The sequence below is a fragment of the Homarus americanus genome, unplaced genomic scaffold, assembly GCF_018991925.1.
Source record: "Homarus americanus isolate GMGI-L3 unplaced genomic scaffold, GMGI_Hamer_2.0 scaffold11302, whole genome shotgun sequence".
Lineage (NCBI taxonomy): Eukaryota > Metazoa > Arthropoda > Malacostraca > Decapoda > Nephropidae > Homarus > Homarus americanus.
Window position 1 is genome coordinate 2,083,979 of NW_024736744.1, and position 18,880 is coordinate 2,102,858.

General features: G+C 39.3%; 1 protein-coding gene across 1 annotated transcript in view; it reads right to left on the bottom strand.

The window, feature by feature from the left end:
• Positions 1-1,699: 1,699 nt before the first annotated feature.
• The window catches only part of LOC121872479 (nidogen-like), a 116,526-nt gene continuing 99,345 nt past the window's right edge, over positions 1,700-18,880 (bottom strand). Inside the window, exons 28-31 of the mRNA XM_042375268.1 lie at positions 15,890-16,062; positions 14,819-14,927; positions 9,706-9,824; positions 1,700-3,213 (exon numbers count right to left, since the gene is read on the bottom strand). Of these exons, the coding sequence (XP_042231202.1) occupies positions 3,071-3,213; positions 9,706-9,824; positions 14,819-14,927; positions 15,890-16,062 (544 nt within the window). The 3' untranslated portion in view covers positions 1,700-3,070. The remainder of the gene's footprint in view (positions 3,214-9,705; positions 9,825-14,818; positions 14,928-15,889; positions 16,063-18,880) is intronic.

An 18,880-nucleotide genomic window follows, 5' to 3' on the forward strand; every position in this document is an offset into this window, starting at 1 on the left:
AATGAAATGAAATTTCATAAACAGATACTGTATGTGGTGGGCTATTTGCCTCCTTGCCAAAGTCTGTGGTTGAGAGATGTAAACAAAAGAATAATTATCAAATCTCGAGTGAAATCTGAGGCGAGATCAAATATATACAGAATATATACTGTATTAGAAATGCTGCCTTACTAAGAAACAAACAGGTGAATACTAATAAAAAAAAAATATCAAAAAGCATTACACTCTTAATACATAGAATATACCACATTGTTTAATCTTTTATACCTAAATTTTACCTAATGTACAGCCAAGGTCAAAAGTAATCATCCACTTCACTATCTAATCCGCACCTGGCCGGGTCCTTTCTGCATGTTAAGTCCCGTGGGGTGGAGAGGGAAAATGGTTGACTTAGGGGAGGGCCATTTGTTGGAGGGGTGGGGAGGGATATTGGAGGATGGTATAAGATGCAAATTATTCATCAGAAAGGAAGGGCATTGAAGAAAGCAGGGAAATTCGTCAAAAAAGGAAGGGAAGAATAGATGTAATTTTTTCACTATATTATCTTAAGTTACATGCTTGAAAGAGAAATAGACGAGGACCCTTATTTGATGATTATTATAATGTGTCATCCATTTCCTTATTTATATTTTTTCAGGTTGTTATTCAGGTTTTAAACAACAGTAATAAGAAATTTATAATAACGTTGATATGAGGAGGAATATTGATTACAAGGGTGGAAATCAATTTTTTTAAATATCTAACAACACAGGTCACACAGAATCTCAATAGCCAGTCCAATGTCCTCCTCACCTGTCAATCTTTGTCTACCTGGCCTAAAATAATATAATTTATATGAATTAAGAATTTCAAACATGTTTTGTTAACATTATGCACCCAAAATTAGTCATTTTTATACAGTAAGTCCTTGTATAACGTCGGTCCATTTAATGTTGTTTAGGTACTACTTCAATAATCTTTAGATACCTAAAAATTTGTTTAACGTCCCGATGACTCGGTACAAAATTGTTTTGCGTCATCACGGACTACTTTTTACGGCGCAATCAACAACGGAGGAGGAGCAAACAGCAGCGGAGGAACTCCAGTCAGAGCAGTAGGAGTAGGAGGCAGCCGCGGAGTCTCAGTGACTCGCCACCCTCCTCCTTTCCCGCCCTCCTCCACTCCCACCATACTCCTCTCCTCCCGCCATCCACCTCCTCTGCTTCACTACCCACCACACACTCGCTCTACCACCTCCGCCCATCGGTGAGTACCAATACAAACTTAGTAGTTGTATATGTTTGCATTATTTTCTATAGAAATGGCAATGATTTTCTGTATTTGTCATGTATTTCATGGGGCAAAGGGAGGCTCAAGATTGTAACTTCAGTATTTTATCTATTTCTTATGGGGAAAATTGATCCGCTTAACTTGTTTCATATAACGTTGTGTTTTTAGGAACATAACCCCGACGTTAAGTGAGGACTTACAGTATATCAAATGACAGCAAGCTGTAAAAATATACTCAAGTTTCCAGACCCCTCCCAGAGGGTTAACCAAGTTCTCACAGTCTGCCTGGTGACCTCAACCTCCCTTGCAGTTTCTGACACGTTGTAGCCAGCCGCATGCAAAACAATAATTTCCCTGTAACTAGTCAGTCAATATTCTTTAGCGTCCATCTTGGAATGGGTGTGGTCAAACAAACATACGAGTATTACAGGGTGGACAAGTCACAATCTATCCAACAATTCATTCTTAATTTTTTAGTGATTTTTTTTTCAAGAACAGTAGTGGCGAGAGGTGGAAGTGATCAAGTATAACAGCCTAGTTTAGTGTTACTGGTGGTGAGCAAGCCACACCCCCTTCTCTCTTATGTTGTCATATCAGAGGTTTTTCCTTGCAGAAGTCAGATGTCTTGTCAACACTAATGACACATTACCTGCAAAAACCTCACGTGCATTCTTCCCCAGAATGTCAAATAAAGGCATAGATAACTAAGGGAAATTTAAGTCCAAATGACACCTCCCCTTCACCACCCATCCGAAATGGTGAAGGGGAGGTGTTATTTGGACTTAACTCTGGTTGGCTGGTTGGGCTTTAGGCCTATCAGCTGCCAGGGTCATTAAAACCGTCAACATCAAGCTACAGCCACCAGCCTTAACATCTTCTTCAGGTGTTAAGGATAACAAGACCACATAAACTCTCACTACGTCTGTGGCAGTTGACTTATGCCCTCCTACCTTACCCGGATCCATCAACTCTAGCTCTCCCCCACCCTCTTGTGACCTGTCGTGTAGAAAGGCCTTGAGCTCGCAGGTATGGTAGTGGTAGGGGTGGATGATTACTTTTGACTGCAACTGTACACCTCTTCATGTATTTATGACCAAAATCATTTTTCACCAACAACGGCCACTGATCAAGGAATTTAACATGTATCAGTAGTTAAGATTTGCTTACATAATGCCCTGGTACATCGCTCTTGGTCAGTTTTTAGTCAGTAAAGTTTGCAGCCTGATTGGCAGTTTATTGAGTTGAGGCAACACAGCTCATTTGATGTGCAGCTTAGAACATGAGTCCTTTTGTTACCTAAAATTTATAGCCAGTTTAATCATAAAATATTTGTTAAAAATCCTGTACATGAAGCCAAATTGTTTGTCCAAGAGTAAAAATAATCTCAACCAACAGCTAATATAAACTAAGTTGAACAAGTAACATAAATTTTGTCATCTGCATAAATAATCCTATTCGTTTCAGTCAACTTATGGTTACTACCAACTGGAGTAAATCCATGGTTGTCATAAGTTTTCATCATCCTTAAATTGCCATCAGCTTAAGTCAACCAGCATTTCATTAGCCAAGATACATTTGTGGTTGTTACCAGCTTTAGTCAGTCACTAATTGTCAGTTTAGTTTAACAAGAATAGTTATGTTTGGCAACATGATAGCACTTATCAATAAGGCCACTTAGTGTTTTTAGCAAGTCTAGTCATGCCTAATTTTAAGTCATCTATATTTTCACGATATTTCTTAGCTAATTCATTCAATTAAACAATTAAAATTCACCAAAACAGTTACAGTCACCTTAGAGCACTCAATAATTGTAGTCGACACAAGGGTTTTCCTCATCCTGCACAGCAAGGTCACTGCAAGCACAAGTGCGACCCCCCCGACCATTAGGGAGACACAAGTGGGTTGTAGGACATCCTCCATGACTAACTGCACACACATTGGACACTGTTGAAATGCTGAACAGTTAGCAAGGTATGCATCACTTGTGAGACACACAGCTACATATCTCAAGGTTTATGAATCTCTTCACTGTTTTACCATTAGTGTACAGTACAGGTACCTCATTTCCTCCCATCAAGTAATACAGTAGAATCCCAGTTATCAGGTATCCTGGTAACTGGCAGATTCAACTAACCAGCACCAAAATTAAATAAAAATACAAATAAAAATTCTTCCAAAGCCAGCTAGAATCATAAGTTTGAATATCACAAGCAATGGGGATGAGCTGCCATATTTACGGTTATGATAAACAATAAAATTAATACATAGTGTATCATAAAATGCGAGGGTCATTCAATAAGTAATGAGACTTTTTGATGTAGACAGTAAAAGGGGGGGGGGGGCAAGTGCAGCGATCATGCTAAAACATGTTTAGCCATGCATAAGCTACATCTTCATCTATTTGATAAGTCAGTTCATTCAATTAGTCTCAATTAAGTGTTGCATTAATGATGAGCGCCCTGCTTGATTGTTGTACTTTGAATGAACAACTATATCTGTTTTTTGTTTTTTTTAAATTTGGAAGGGATAAAACCAAGCGACATTCATCGCAGAATGTCACTTAAATATGAAAGCATATGCACAAGTCGAGCGAGCATTTACAAGTGGTTTGAACAATTCAAGAATAGTCGAACAAGCATTGTAGATGACGACCTGTTGAAGTTTCAACACTCACATTGCACCAGAACATTGAGCAGAAAATTTGGGAAACCGACACATTACAATTGAACAACTTATTACAGATTTCAATGCCAGTGTGGTACAGTATACAATATACACAGCTTTATGTAAAAAGCATTTTTTGAATAATGAAAAGGTGAGGTAAGAAATCCAAAATTGGTTACAGTCACCCAAAAAATTTTCACCACAGGAATAAGAAAACTAGTAGAAAGATGGGACAAGTGCATAGCTGTAGAGAGAGATTATGTGGAAAAAATAGTCATGTGACCATTAATAATAAATCATTGCTTCTGCAGTTATATTCATTTGACTTGTTACTTATTGAATGACCCTCGTATAATATCACATACGATATTTTATGTATAAAAAAAAAAAGCCACTTCCAAACTCAACCATCCTCTGAGCAACACCACACAGTTCAAACAGGCAGTCAATCAGCTGATTCACAGACGTGCCATGTTGTACTGTGTATACGCTACACAGCTATAGCCCACCTCCTTCACACACACATTCACTTCCTACAAATACACACCATGCTTTTATTATTTTATAGTTTGTCACATTAGAGTATTGTAATTTTTTCCACAACTTTTATAGTTTCATTACATGTACAGTAAACCCCCGATATAATAGACTAATTGGAAGGAAGGCCGGTCTGTTAAAGCCGAAAGTCCATTACAGTATATCCGAATTCAGAATAATACTGGACTCAGTCCGTTAGACATCAACAAAGCCCGAAGTGACCATAATCAATTTACCACACTTAAGGAGCGGTTCACTTGCATGGGTTAAGTCCTAAGTACGGCTGGGATACCCCCCTCCGCCCCGGGAGAAAATATTGATATAATGAGCTTCATACATAACTACAGGTATATGCAAGGATTGTGTATCATCACCACTATCATTCTAATCCTGCTTATTAAGTGGCTAATTATAATACCTTTCAGGCATATACACTGTCCCTCTCCTGGTTTGATGACTGTTTCGTTCCCGATGTGAAGAAATTCTGTGAGCAACAGTATGTGCCATTCAAGATTTTGTTGCTGCTGGACAACGCACCAGGACACTCACCCCTACTGTTATATCGTCACCCCAACGTAAAAGTGGTCTTCCTTCCTCCCAACACTACGTCTATATTACAGCCCATGGACCAAAAGTTAATCTGTAATGTAAAAGCTGCATTCTCTACGAAAAAATTCAAGCTCCTGAACGACTACACCAACACCAGGGAAGAGTTGCGTAACCTGAGTGACACCACCACCGATAGCAAGAGCGAAGACGACGAGGATCAACAGTTGACAGAGCAACAAGTACTTTTAAAACAATTCTGGAGAATATTCAACATCAAGAAAGCTGTGGACTTCTTGGTGGAGGCATGGGATCAGCTGTCTGTAGCAACTGTTCATCACGCATGGAGACATGTGTTGCAAGGCATTCCGGCCGTTAGGCAGAGTCAATCTGTGACTGGTGAGGTTCAGACTGTTGCAGTAGCAGTGGACCTTGCCAGAGAAGCTGCGCAGAGTGTTAAAGCTGCAGGCTTCTCCGAGACCACCAACGACGACATCCTGGAGGTGATAAGGGATCCTGATGTGACTACCGACGAGATGGTAGATGATGATGACGTCAGTGAAGAGGCAGGTGGTGCGTCATCCCAAGAAGAACACCGCTTATCCCATAGTAATGTTAGGGGTGCCATCGAGTGTATCGAGAAAGCCAAGCTCCTCCTTTCCGACGACCCTGACGCTAACAGGTATGAAATCTTCACTACCCAGCTGTTGCAGACTATGGAGCCCTACTTCAAGGTTTATCACGACAACATAAACACCAGCCATCAGCAAAGCATAACAGAGTTCTTCGCCCGCAACCCACCACAGCCAGCCCAAGCCAGTGATAGTGAGAGAGGTAGAGACAGTGATGATGACTTTGAGGGATTTGTCAGGGAGGCCCTGACAAGTGTGGATGACAGTGATGGTGACTCACCTGAGGGCCAGTAGCCTGCCCTCTGCCTCGGAACCAGCCTCCATCCCCGTATGCCGACCCATCTCTTCTACTAACGTAAGTGTTAAACCTAACTTTTAGTTTTCCTAACCTAACCTTTATTTTTCCTAACCTAACCTCTTCTATATAAATTGTGTGTGCATACCATCATAAAGTTAAGATAATATTTTTACTACAACATAGTTGTGTGTCGTCAAAAAGTGGAGTTTGGGGGTCGGCCTGGTCTCTATTTCAATTAATCCCATATGTTATGTTGTTCACTTTACGCGTTTCTCACTTTCCGCGGTACCCTGTGGGTTGAATTAACCGCGTAAAGTGTGGGTTGACTGTACACTGAACAGTACTGTATTTTGTTTATATTTAATGTTTTGTTAATTCTATTAAGGATTGGGATATATCGCGAGATAGGGTCCAACGATGTTCACTTTATACTAAATTGTGATATATAATTACATGTAATCAATGGGGAAAATAGGGTTAGGTTCTGGAGGCCAATAAAAGTGACTAAACTTGACATAAAATTGCGTAGTCTATAGTTAGCAGAATATAAATTGCATTGCTGAAATCCTTGCAAGACAGCGAATAATTTGAATATAAACATCATATATTTTGCACAAGATATAAAAATTAATCACCTGTATTACATTACAGTAGTGATTTATGAGTTCTATTGTATATGTACGTATATACAGTAATACCTCGCTTTACGTGGTTCTGGTTTACGCGGTACCCTGCCAGAACCGTAATTCCCACTTTACGCGGTGCATCTACTCATATACACGGGTGAAGTATAATTTTTTTATTTAGCTCATAAAATTCATACAAATTACCCGGCCAGAATATAATTTACATTGCTGGAATTCTTACAATATGATGATCATTTTGAATGTAAACATCATGGATTTTGCATTAGACATACAAATTTTAGATCTAATGTAATAATTTGGTTTACACAAAGCAAGTATTTCATCTTTTGTGCAAAATATATGAAGTTTACATTCATAATATTCCCTGACCTGCAAGGAATCCAGAAATGTCAATTATATTATCCTAACTTTAGTCTGAGGTATTATTTATTACTAAACGTTAAAATCTAGTGTTTCACCCAATCATTTCTCAGAGAGGTAGGGACCAGTGAGCTGGGAAGAGGGGGGGGGATTTGAGTCCATAATTTGAATGGACATTAGCCTGCCGACTGTATTTCTCTTAAATATTAATTGTGTGAGCATACCATCATAAAATTTAGATGTTATTTTTACTACAACATAGGTATTTTGTCGGAAAAAGTGGAGTTTGGGGGTCGGGCCAGTCTCTATTGGAATTAATCCCATATGTTCTGTTGTTCACTTTACGAGGTTTTCACTTTCCGCGGTACCCTGTGGGTTCAATTGACCGCGTAAATCGGGGTACTACTGTACTCATATACACGGGTGAAGTATAATTTTTTTATTTAGCTCATAAAATTCATACAAATTATCCGGCCAGAATATAATTTACATTGCTGGAATTCTTACAATTTGATGATCATTTTGAATATAAACATCATATATTTTGCATTAGACATACAAATTTTAGATCTAATGCAAGTATTTTGTTTACTCAGAGCAAATATGTTATCTTTTGTGCAAAATATATGACGTGTATATTCAAAATATTTCTGATCTTGCAAGGAATCCAGCAATGTCAATTATATTATTCTAACTTTAGTCTGAGGTATTATTTATTACTAAAAAGGTAAATATTCTGGTTTCTCCCACACAATTCTCTGGTAGGGAGGGTTGGTGGGGGGTGGGGGGGAGGGAGGGACCGACTGACCATCTGGCGAGGTTGGAAGAGGGGGGGAGGCAAGGTGGGGTACTTCGATTGACAGATAGTGTCGTGAAGAATATATATTTTTTTTTATTAACTGAAGATATTTGTTTTAGCTCATAAAATTCATACAAATTACCCAGCCAGAATATAATTTACATTGCTGGAATTCTTACAATTTGATGATCATTTTGAATATAAACATCATAGATTTTGCATTAGACATACAAATTTTAGATCTACTCCAAGTATTTTGTTTACTCTGAGTGAATATGTTATCTTTTGTGCAAAATATATGACATTTATATTCAAAATATTCCTGGTCTTACAAGGAATCCAGCAATGTCAATTATATTATCCTAACTTTAGTTTGAGGTATTATTTATTACTATACCTTAAAATCTAGTGGTTTTCCCCCAAACATTTCTCAGAGAGGGAAGAGGGGGAGGGATTTGAGTCTATTATTTGAATGGACATTAACTTGGCGACTGTATTTCTCTATTTCTCTTAAGTATTAATTGTGTGCATGTACCATCATAAAATTAAGATGTTATTTTTACTAGAACATAGGTATTGTGTCGGAAAAAGTGGAGTTTGGGGGTCAGCCGGTCTCTATTTCATTTAATCCCATATGTTATGTTGTTCACTTTACGCGTTTCTCGCTTTACGCGGGCCTCCGTGGGTTCAATTGACCGCGTAAAGTGAGGGTTCATTGTATAGCGATTTAAGGGCGATTTAGGAGTGTTTCTGATTTTACACGAGGTCCCAGAAACATAACCCTATTGTAAGTTGCGAGTCTACTGTATATATAAAAAATCGTTATATAAAGTCATGATATATCCCGACCTACTGTACCGGTATACAGTACTTTTTAATTAATTTTAACCCTCTCAGCCCCGGAGCCTGAGAGATATACTGTACGTGCATGAAAACTTACGTTCAGCCTCGGAGGTTTTTGCAAAATAATCTTTGATTTTTTCTTTTTTTTTTCTTTTAGGGCTCATTTCACTGCCATGAATTTGTTTTAATAATTTTCATGGGATCTCTTCTAATGTAAACTTGTCTGAAAAATTGCATGAAACCATATAAAATTAAAAATTCTTGAAATTTAAGCCACTTTTTTTTAGTACAAGTTGAAAAAAGTGGGAAAATGTTTAGTAACATCTCGATTTTCATTCACATTTTCCTTGTATTATGGTGTTAATTGATATGTATTACATACCAAAATAAAGAAGAAAGCATGTAGAATATTGTGGTAAAAGGAAAAATAATACAACACAAAAACTCATGGAACTATTAAAGGGCCAACCTCTCGCTCTAATGGCCAGAGCCACACTGGCTGCCAAGCACACGATGACCAAGACCGTCTTAGGGAAGAGGATAAAGCCCATACAAAGAAAATGACGTCTGCCAAATGGCTTCCAAAGTTCAGTCAGTTTCACTGAATAGTTTTTGAGTTATTTGAAAATATAGCCCATGGGACGCCACATTGGCATCGTGAGGCTGAGAGGGTTAAGGGAATTCTGTGAGTTGGAACCAATAACCCAATATCCCATTGAAATAATAGATTCACTTAACGAGTGACTCTGTGGAACCAATCGTGCTCGTTACTGGAGGGACCACTGTATTAAGCAGATTTATTCGAATACGGTACTGAAATTTTGTTTAAACTCTATTTGTGTTTTTATTAAATGTGACAATGAACAGACTGTAAAAGTAACTTATTGTCATTCCACTTGCCTATGATAGTCAAACAGCTATGAACAACAAGATGTGAAAAAAACAATAATTTTTTTGTGGGTCCAATTTGTATAAATTATTTTATATAATTGGAAGCTGTCACAAGATTTTCTTCTTCAGTAAATAACAGAACAATTATTTCACCCCCCCCCCACAAAAAAAAATCCTTAAGCAAGCCTAAACAACTAGAAACAGTAAGGAATCACTGACCTGGTGGACATGTGGGGGGAACTGCAACAATGCCATACAATTTGCCAGATCCTCCCGGAGGAGGTGCTCTAATAGATGACTCTAGGCCAGAGTACCGATTCACACTATGGATCTTTGAGCTATTGAAAAAATAAAATAAAAATATTATTTTTACATTAGAGAGTAAAATGGTGAAACTTATGTGTAGATTCTGGAATGGAAGAGGATATAAATTGTGCATTAGGTGTTAAAAAAAAAAGAGTATAATTTTCATTTAACAAAAGGGAAGAATTTGTTTCTGCCATTTCCTGACTTGGAAATGTATTGGAGTCAGTCACTAGAAAAACAATGTGGGAAATACCGAATATGCCAGGAACACTGTGTACAGAAGAATAAATGTCAATTTGCATATTAGTCAGGGGGTTGAATTTGGTTTGAAAAATCTTAGATACAGTGAGTTCTGCTATAACGCGTGTTTTGATAACGCGAATTTGCTCTAACGCGATTTATGAATTCGGAACAATATTTGTATAACGCGATCGCTTGTTTGCTATAACGCGATTTTTGCTTACTATTTCTCCAATTTTGTGGTATTAACTGTGAATATGGTAAAGAAGAATATCTCCAAAAAGCATTCTGATGATAGAATTCCCGGTGATTATCGTAAAAGAAAGGATATAACACTTGAAGAGAAGCTTGATGTTATCAACCTCAAAATCACCCTTCTCCCCCATCAAGTTACATTCATATTTTTTCAAGGTAAAGTGTTAAATTTACTGTATGATTTCATTATTAGATATGAATGTAACATTTATTTAGACTGTGCTATCCTTTGTGTTAGGCTAACTACTAAATTTTTTCGATTTCGAGTAATCTGCACCTAACCCTATTTTCTCCATAAGCCCTGTTATTTCTATTACGCGATTTTCTATAACACGATATTTTACAAGAACACAATTATCGCGTTATAGCAGAACTACCTGTATGCCAATGACCTTCCCATAAGTCAGCTAGAAAATTGGTCTGAAACGTGACAATGAAACTTGGGTAAAATAATTAATAAAACATAAAATTTTTAAGTAAAATGCAGTTAAGCTAACAAGATGCAATTTCTAATCACATGGGTATCATATATGCCAGAATATGTTGGACAATAGAGAGTAAAAATATTGTTTAGTGATGATTATGGTAATTACGAGTCACATTGGTTATCATTGGTGGTCACACACTTTAGACCACTGGTAAAAGGTAAAACCATCTAAGAAGACTAGAACTAAAACAAAGAGTATATCACATCCAGGACCCAATACAGGTTGGGTATACCTTATCCGAAACACTCTAAAATCCAAAAGCTTTTTCGAGTGCAAGACCCTAGGAAGGTTCCCCAGTGATGCGCAGGTACCACTGTGCACCAGACACTTATAAGAGTCAAATGGCATCTTTGGCAACAAACGTCAGTTTGTTTTGCACAGTCGCCACAGGCAGACATTCGTGCATTACTCACCATGATTACTGTAATATTTTTTTATGTTGTTTATGCTGTGCTTTGAGGTGTGAATCTATTCAATTTAATTATATTTATGGTAGAGAATACTCTGAATATGATATACAGGGGGTCCCTGACTTACGAATGCCTGCCGATACGAACGAGGTTAAACTTGAAATTTACAGTACCGTATTTTATTTACCCGATGACTTATTTCTTCCTTTAATTTACTGTATTTTGACATTCTATTTTTTCTTTTGTCTTATATTATGTGATTTTTCGATGTATATAAGGACTTAGGTTATGATATAATGGGATTTTAAACATTGTTCTGTAAGTACGGTATGCGCATAGCACGTTTCCAACTTGCCTTACAAATCCAACTTAAGAATTATCCTCAGGAAAGGAACCCGTTCGTAATCCGGGTACCTCCTGTACATCATAATTTAACTCGGTTAAGTATGTACGGTATGTGAAATGAATAAAGGTACAACACAGGCTGTTTAGCACCTGAGAGTCAGAAGTCATGGCAATGCCAAACATGGTAGTGATATTTTACCTTTCTGATTCTTCAGTGTACATCTTATGTGTTTCATACACAAAATTATTAAAAACATTTCATAAAACTACCTGCAGGCAATATTCATCCATAAGCTGAAAATGAAATACCTGTATAGTGATATCCCTGTTAGCCGGAACAATTGGTGCAGAGCACTTCCGGGGATGGGAGATTTCCGGTTAACCACACGACTTTCTCAAACCCGGAAAAATTCCTTATCCCCGGAACCTTTTCCGGTTATTGGAAAAAGTTTCCGAGTGTCTAAACTAGACCTCTTGCACAGACAGACACTAGCCCACTTCCCCAGAATGTTTCTGGGTGCTGGGAAGGTTTTCCTTTGGTCTAAACTACCGGAGTTCATAAACGCAGTTCTAATTAAGTTAGAAACTCCATTTCTATACCATAATAATCCAGAATAGTTAATCTAAAAGACTGGTGAATAAATATAAGTGAAAATTAAATATCTATATGATATGGGCGTGCATGAAGCTGTGTGTTACAGCAAAGACTGGTATTTTCCACTCCCGTGGAGCTGTGGGGGATTAGTAGGTCTCGTGTACCTGACCTGACCTGACGCAATGTCAGGTGGAGGTAGGGTGGGGGATTAGTGGTCTCATACTACTGACCTTCTGATGGAATGTCAGGTCACCCTTTCTTGGCTGGGTGATTGGTGGGTCTCATGACCTGAAGATGTCTTGAATAAACACGAAAGCTAAAGTATTTTTAGAGCGATTGTGATAAGTATAAGTATAAATGAGCAAAGTTGTATCCCTTCAACATTATGTTACATAACATTTTAAAATATGGAGTGAGGAAACAGAAAGGTGTGGGTAATTAGAGAGATGGCGTGGAAATGAGTGTTGCCAAGCGTTCCTCAACAGCTACCACACAGTCACACACAACTTTGTCACACAATAAGACCCTCACTCATTATGTTTGCTGTCTTAATTCTTTTGTTAGGGGCGTGTGAGTGGTGCTGGAGTGTGTGTGTGTGTGTGTGTGTGTGTGTGTGTGTGTGTGTGTGTGTGTGTGTGTGTGTGTGTGTGTGGGTGGGGTGGTTGTTGGAGGGTGTGTGTGTGGGTGGTTGTTGGAGGGTGTGTGTGTGGGTGGTTGTTGGAGGGTGTGTGTGTGGGTGGTTGTTGGAGGGTGTGTGTGTGGGTGGTTGTTGGAGGGTGTGTGTGTGGGTGGTTGTTGGAGGGTGTGTGTGTGATGTAGGGGTATAAATCAATTACGTGCATAGGCTTAGGCCCCGTCCCCGATGGGTGAGCTACCACATTACACAGGTATACTGGATATAGGTATTCCCAAATCCAAAAATCTTCCCAATCTCAGACATTTCAGCCCCAAGCATTTCGGATAAGGGATACCAAACCTGTACCAGTTTTGTTTAAAACAAGATTTCAATACATATTCCAGCATTAATAAAGGGGCACATTAACACTCTTGGGATTTTCATACACAAAATTTCATATGATCAAAATTAGTGCTTTAGGGTTTTCATATGCAAATTTGCATATGAAATAAAATAATTCAAATAAAATAATTTTGTTTGTGTAAGAACACTCAACACACATGACACACATCAGCGTGATCTGGCAACTATGTAGACTGCACTCCAAGGTTACCACACCACGACCCAAGATTATAACCTTGACCCACATTTCCAACGCACTTTCTTTCGGCTTGTGCCGATTTCTCGTGCATCACAGTGATTTAATTTATTCATAACAGTGTTGTGAGAGTTTTGAACCATGCCTCGTGTTGCTGGCGAGGGTGAGGGGTGGGAAAATATTGTGATAGTGTAATGCCTTCTGATGCCTCTCTCAGTGTCCCTGACTCCTCAACAAGCAGTCCTAGTGCTGACTCAATATGGACAGTACAATTATCTTTTGCATCCAGAAGAAAAAAATTAATAACCTTTACTCGGCCTGGGCGTGCTCAACATAATGCAAAATATAACAATTGTCACAACTTTTCTTCTATAACTATTTTTTCCTAAGCATGTATGCTTTATAATGGAATAATGTTAATATTGCAATCACATTAAATAACGAAAGTATAAAGTGATGTATAAACATTTTCATTATGTGTTAAATTTTTTTTGCTTTACTCCAACTTACATGTAGAAATAATTATTTTATTATGATTACTTTAATAAAACTGTTGTAGATAATTTATTTACATTGCTACTACAAAAAATCCCACCTTTTTATCTCAAATAGCAAATTGCCATAACTCATTACATACAATTATCTCTCATGAATGCAGTCAAGTGTGATGAGGTGAGTAACAGACCAGACCCCGAGTGTCTTGTGGGAGAGTGCCTACCCAGACCCAAAAGTGTTAAAAAAGAAATAAAATTAAAACAAACTTCTGTTAACTACATTTCCTTCTAGTAGAGTAAATCATCATCAAAACTGATATTAAGTGAAATAAATTCTTCAACTTACTACCTCAAAGCAAAGCACTTATTAGTGTGAGACAGGATGAGGCTGGATGGGTTCTATTGAGAGTATGACTATAATAGGAAAGTGCAGTGTTATCATGGTTGTTTATCATGGATTGGATGAGGCAGTAATAGTGGGGAAACTAAATGATGGAGACAATGGAAGTTTGAGTTAACAGGGAAATGGTGAGGTAAGCCAGCTGTTGTTTGTAGAGGACAAGTTTTGGTACTTAATTTTGAAAAAAAAAATGCATATTTCAAAAAATAAATTTAGATATGCCTGTAGTAAAGGCAAGTTAATGAATATGAACAAAATTATATTGATAAACCTAACCAGAAAATGGAGATTTGGAAAAATTAATTCATTATAAAAGGAGAAAGTGTATACAGTAATATATTTGGTGTGTCAGGTAACTGGAAGTGGATAAGTTGGCAAAAACTGTGGTGAAACAGAAGATGAGAGTGATGGAGTATACAGCAGAGGAAAGAGTTAGGTAGGTGGATTACTTAAAGGTATACAATAATAGATAAGTATTCATAAAGGAAACCACCCTGATCATTTGGTGAATTATGAGGGACAAATAAAAGTGTATAATTAGGTCAATAACAGGAAGCATCTTCCAAAGACATCACAATAACATACTCATTCCAGTCAGTGTAGAAGAACTCTTCACCTAGACGAGCAAGGCCAAATGGATATTGAGCGCCTTGCATCACCACCCGTCGCCCACCACCGTTTATCCCAATACACTCTGAGGAATGCAAAGTCAAGGATGAATCTAAAAGCAACACATAGGATGGAGAGAGAGAAAGAGTTAAAAATTTAATATAACTGTATGTGTAGCAATACAGTGGTCCCTCGGTTAACGAACGCCTCGGTTAACAAAATTTCGGTTAACGAATTACCTTCCATAAGAATCTTCAATTCGGTTAACGAAAACAAATTTGATTAACGAAATCCTTACAAATATCACATTTTGTTTTGAACATCAGCTGATAAACTGAGGAGGTACTCAGCCAATTCTGTGATCTCTTCTATGTTTACATTCAAACTAATCACTATCTTATAAGAATTCGAGCAATGCAAATTAAATTCACCCCGGTCACTTCTATTAAATTTTATAAGCAAAAAACAAACTCAATCTAAAGGACATAAATTAACAATTAAATACTTCACACCACAGGCGGCAACTGTCAAACATGTCACTGTCACCCCTCCCTCCCTCCCCCCCCCTCCCCCACCTTCCTGAGAAACGTTTGGAGAAAAAGACTAGGTTTACAGGTTGAAAAATAAATAATACCTCAGAGTCAAGTTAGGATAATATAATTTGCATTGCTGAAATCCTTGCAAGACAGGGAATAATTTGAATATAAACTTCATATATTTTGCACAAAAGATAAAATTTTTGCCCTCCCTAATAAAATTCTTAAATTAGATCTAAAATTTGTATGTCTAATGCAAATTCTAGCTTGTTTATATTCAAATTAATCACTATCTTATAAGAATTCCAGCAATATAAATTATATTCTGGCTTTACTTTGTATAAACTTTTCTGTGAGCTGGAACCAATTACCCAATATCCCATTGAAACAATGGTTTCAGTTAACGAACGACCTTCTGGAACGAATTGTGTTCGTTAACCGAGGGACCACTGTAATGAATAAGCAGGAGTCAAATTGGAAAGAAAAAGACTCCCATAGTTCGTCAACCAACCAATCTTGTGTGTCCCAGCATCAGCCCAGCAGAGAGTTTCTGTGTCATATTCCACTACCAAGGAGTTTGGCAGTCCAATATCTTGGTCAACAAGCACTCGTCGATTTGATCCATCCAGTCCCGACACCTCAATCTTTGGACCTCCGCGATTCCAGTCACTCCAAAACAAGAGTCTGTAAATTAATAAATTCACAAAATGCTGAGCAACTGAGATCAATATATTCTTACAGGTCCAGACTCAGACTCGGGGGGTGGGGGGGGGGTAGTTTAGGTTACAGTCCAGCTCTGAGGACTGTAATAATGCAGAAACAATACAGTAGTACCCCGATTTACGCGGTCAATTGAACCCACAGGGTACCGCAGAAAGTGAAATCCGCGTAAAGTGAACAACAGAACATATGGGATTAATTCCAATTGAGACTGGCCCGACCCCCAAACTCCACTTTTTGACGACACACAACTATGTTGTAGTAAAAATATTATCTTAACTTTATGATGGTATGCACACACACTTAATATAGAAGAGGTTAGGTTAGGAAAAATAAAGGTTAAATTAGGAAAAATAAAGGTTAGGTTAGGAAAACTAAAGGTTGGGTGTAACACTTACATTAGTAGAAGAGATGGGTCGGCATACGGGGATGGAGGCTGGTTCCGAGGCAGAGGGCAGGTGAATCACCATCACTATCCGTTATAGTTGTCAGGGCCTCCCTGACAAATCCCTCAAAGTCACCTTCACCTTCACAGTCACTATCACTGGCTCTGGCTGGCTGTGGTGGGTTGCGGGCGAAGAACTCGGTAATGCTTTTTTGACGGCTAGTGTTGATGTTGTCTTGATACACCTTGATGTACGGCTCCATAGCCTGCACCAGCCGGGTATGGAAGACTTCATAGCGGTCATCGTCAGGGTCGTTGGAAAGGAAGAGCTGTAATTTTTCTGCACACTCGATGGCACCCTTAATATTACTATGCGTTATTTTGTGTTCTTCTGGGATTGACGCACCACCTTCCTCTTCACTGACGTTATCATCTTCCAACATCTCGTCGGCAGTCATTTCAGGATCTCTGATCACCTCCAGGATGTCTTCATTGGTGGTCTCGGAGAAGCCTTCAGCTGTGATACTGTGCGCAGCTTCTCTTGCAAGGTCCAGTGCCACTGTCACAGACTGAACCTCACCAGTCACAGGTTGACTCCGCCTCTCACCTGGTATGCCATGCAACACGTGCCTCCATGCGTGACGAATCATAGCTATAAACAGCTGATCCCATGCCTCCACCAAGAAGTCTACAGCTTGTTTGATGTTAAATTTCTTCCAAAACTGTTTGACGAGAACTTCTTGAGTCACCACCTCTTGTTCCTTGTCCTCGTCGCTTTTACTCTCGCTGTCGGTGTCACCCAGCTTACGCAACTCATCCTTGGTGTTGGTACAGTCGTTCAGGAGCTTGAATTTCTTTGCCGAGTATGCAGCTTTAACATTGCAGATCAACTTCTGGTCCATGGGCTGGATTAATGACGTAGTGTTGGGAGGAAGGAAGACCACTTTTACGTTGGGGTGACGATCCATAAGTAGAGGCGAGTGTCCAGGTGCGTTGTCAAGGAGCAACAAAATCTTGAATGGAACATTTTTTTGCTCGCAGAATTTCTTCACGTCGGGAATGAAACAGGCGTGCGGCTTGCGGGCTGTGTGAATCACCGATAACTTTGGTTTACAGGTACCGGAGGCATTGGTGGTAAAGAGGACGGTGATGCGCTCCTTCTGCAACTTCCGACCCCGAACCTTGCTGGCAGACTGGACAACAAAGGTCTTGGAAGGCAGCTTTTTCCAAAATAGGCCGGATTCGTCCATGTTGAACACCTAGTCGTCAGTGTACTGCCCTTCCTCCATAACCTCACGTAAGAACGGAGGAAAATCTCTTGCCGCCACACGGTCAGCACTCGCTTCTTCACCACCAATGTTGATGTTGGTGATATTGTTCCTCTTCTTAAACCTATGCAGCCAACCAGAGGAAGCATTGAAGGGTTTGGGCTCTGCAATTCACATCTTACGTGACACTGCTGCGTACAGTTCACGTGCGCACTCTTGAACGGATCGCGTGTCCACCGCCATGTTGCGTCGCGCCTGACGAATCAAGTAACTCCCCAGCAAATTTTCCACCTCTAGCAGCACCTTGTTCTGGCAATACTTGATCATTGAAGCACCTGCAGACTTTGTGATTCTCATGTGCTCTTTGATCTTGGCTGCATCCTTCTTAATAGTACGAATCGTAGATTCGTTGACTCCATGCTTGCGCGCGAGATCAGCTTGACGTGTTCCTTTCTCCAAATCTTGAATTATCTGGTATCTCACTTCGTAGCTTAGGGAACGTCGTATCTTCTTTGGCTTAGGGCGGCTAGGTCCAGGTAAGGAAAGGTTTCTCTCTGGTGGCGGTGGTCCGGCGGAAGCCATTTCACAGAACAATGGATGCACGTATACACGGTGTGGCCTGGAGGGATGAAACTGCCGCGGCTAGATCAAGCGTCGTCTTTCCTCCCTCCCTCCCTCCCCCGGGTGGACACGTCATATTACTTTAAACTAATTACAGCTAGCAGCAGAGGGAGGTAGGGATGCATGGCCAATCACAGTCCGATACGTCATATGACGTCAGTGATAACGCAACAGAGACATGCACTGGGCAACCTTACCGCGCGGCTTGGCCAGGTGGAGGCGTAGGAGGGAGAAGGCGGGAGCTGGCAGGTGGGGCGAATCTAAAATTAGCGTCGAGCCGGACACTCTGCGCGTATATGGGTAGATGAACCGCAGAAAGTGAAAGTTCGGTTCTGGCGAGGCACCGCGTAAATGAGAAAACACGGAAAGTGAAACCGCGTAAAGCGGGGTAATACTGTACACTCTCTTTCCACACAAATACCAAGGCACATTATTTCTCCTCATGGTTACACCTTTGGTATTCTTATGTATAAAACATATTCTGCACACTTCACTATCATTTTCCCTA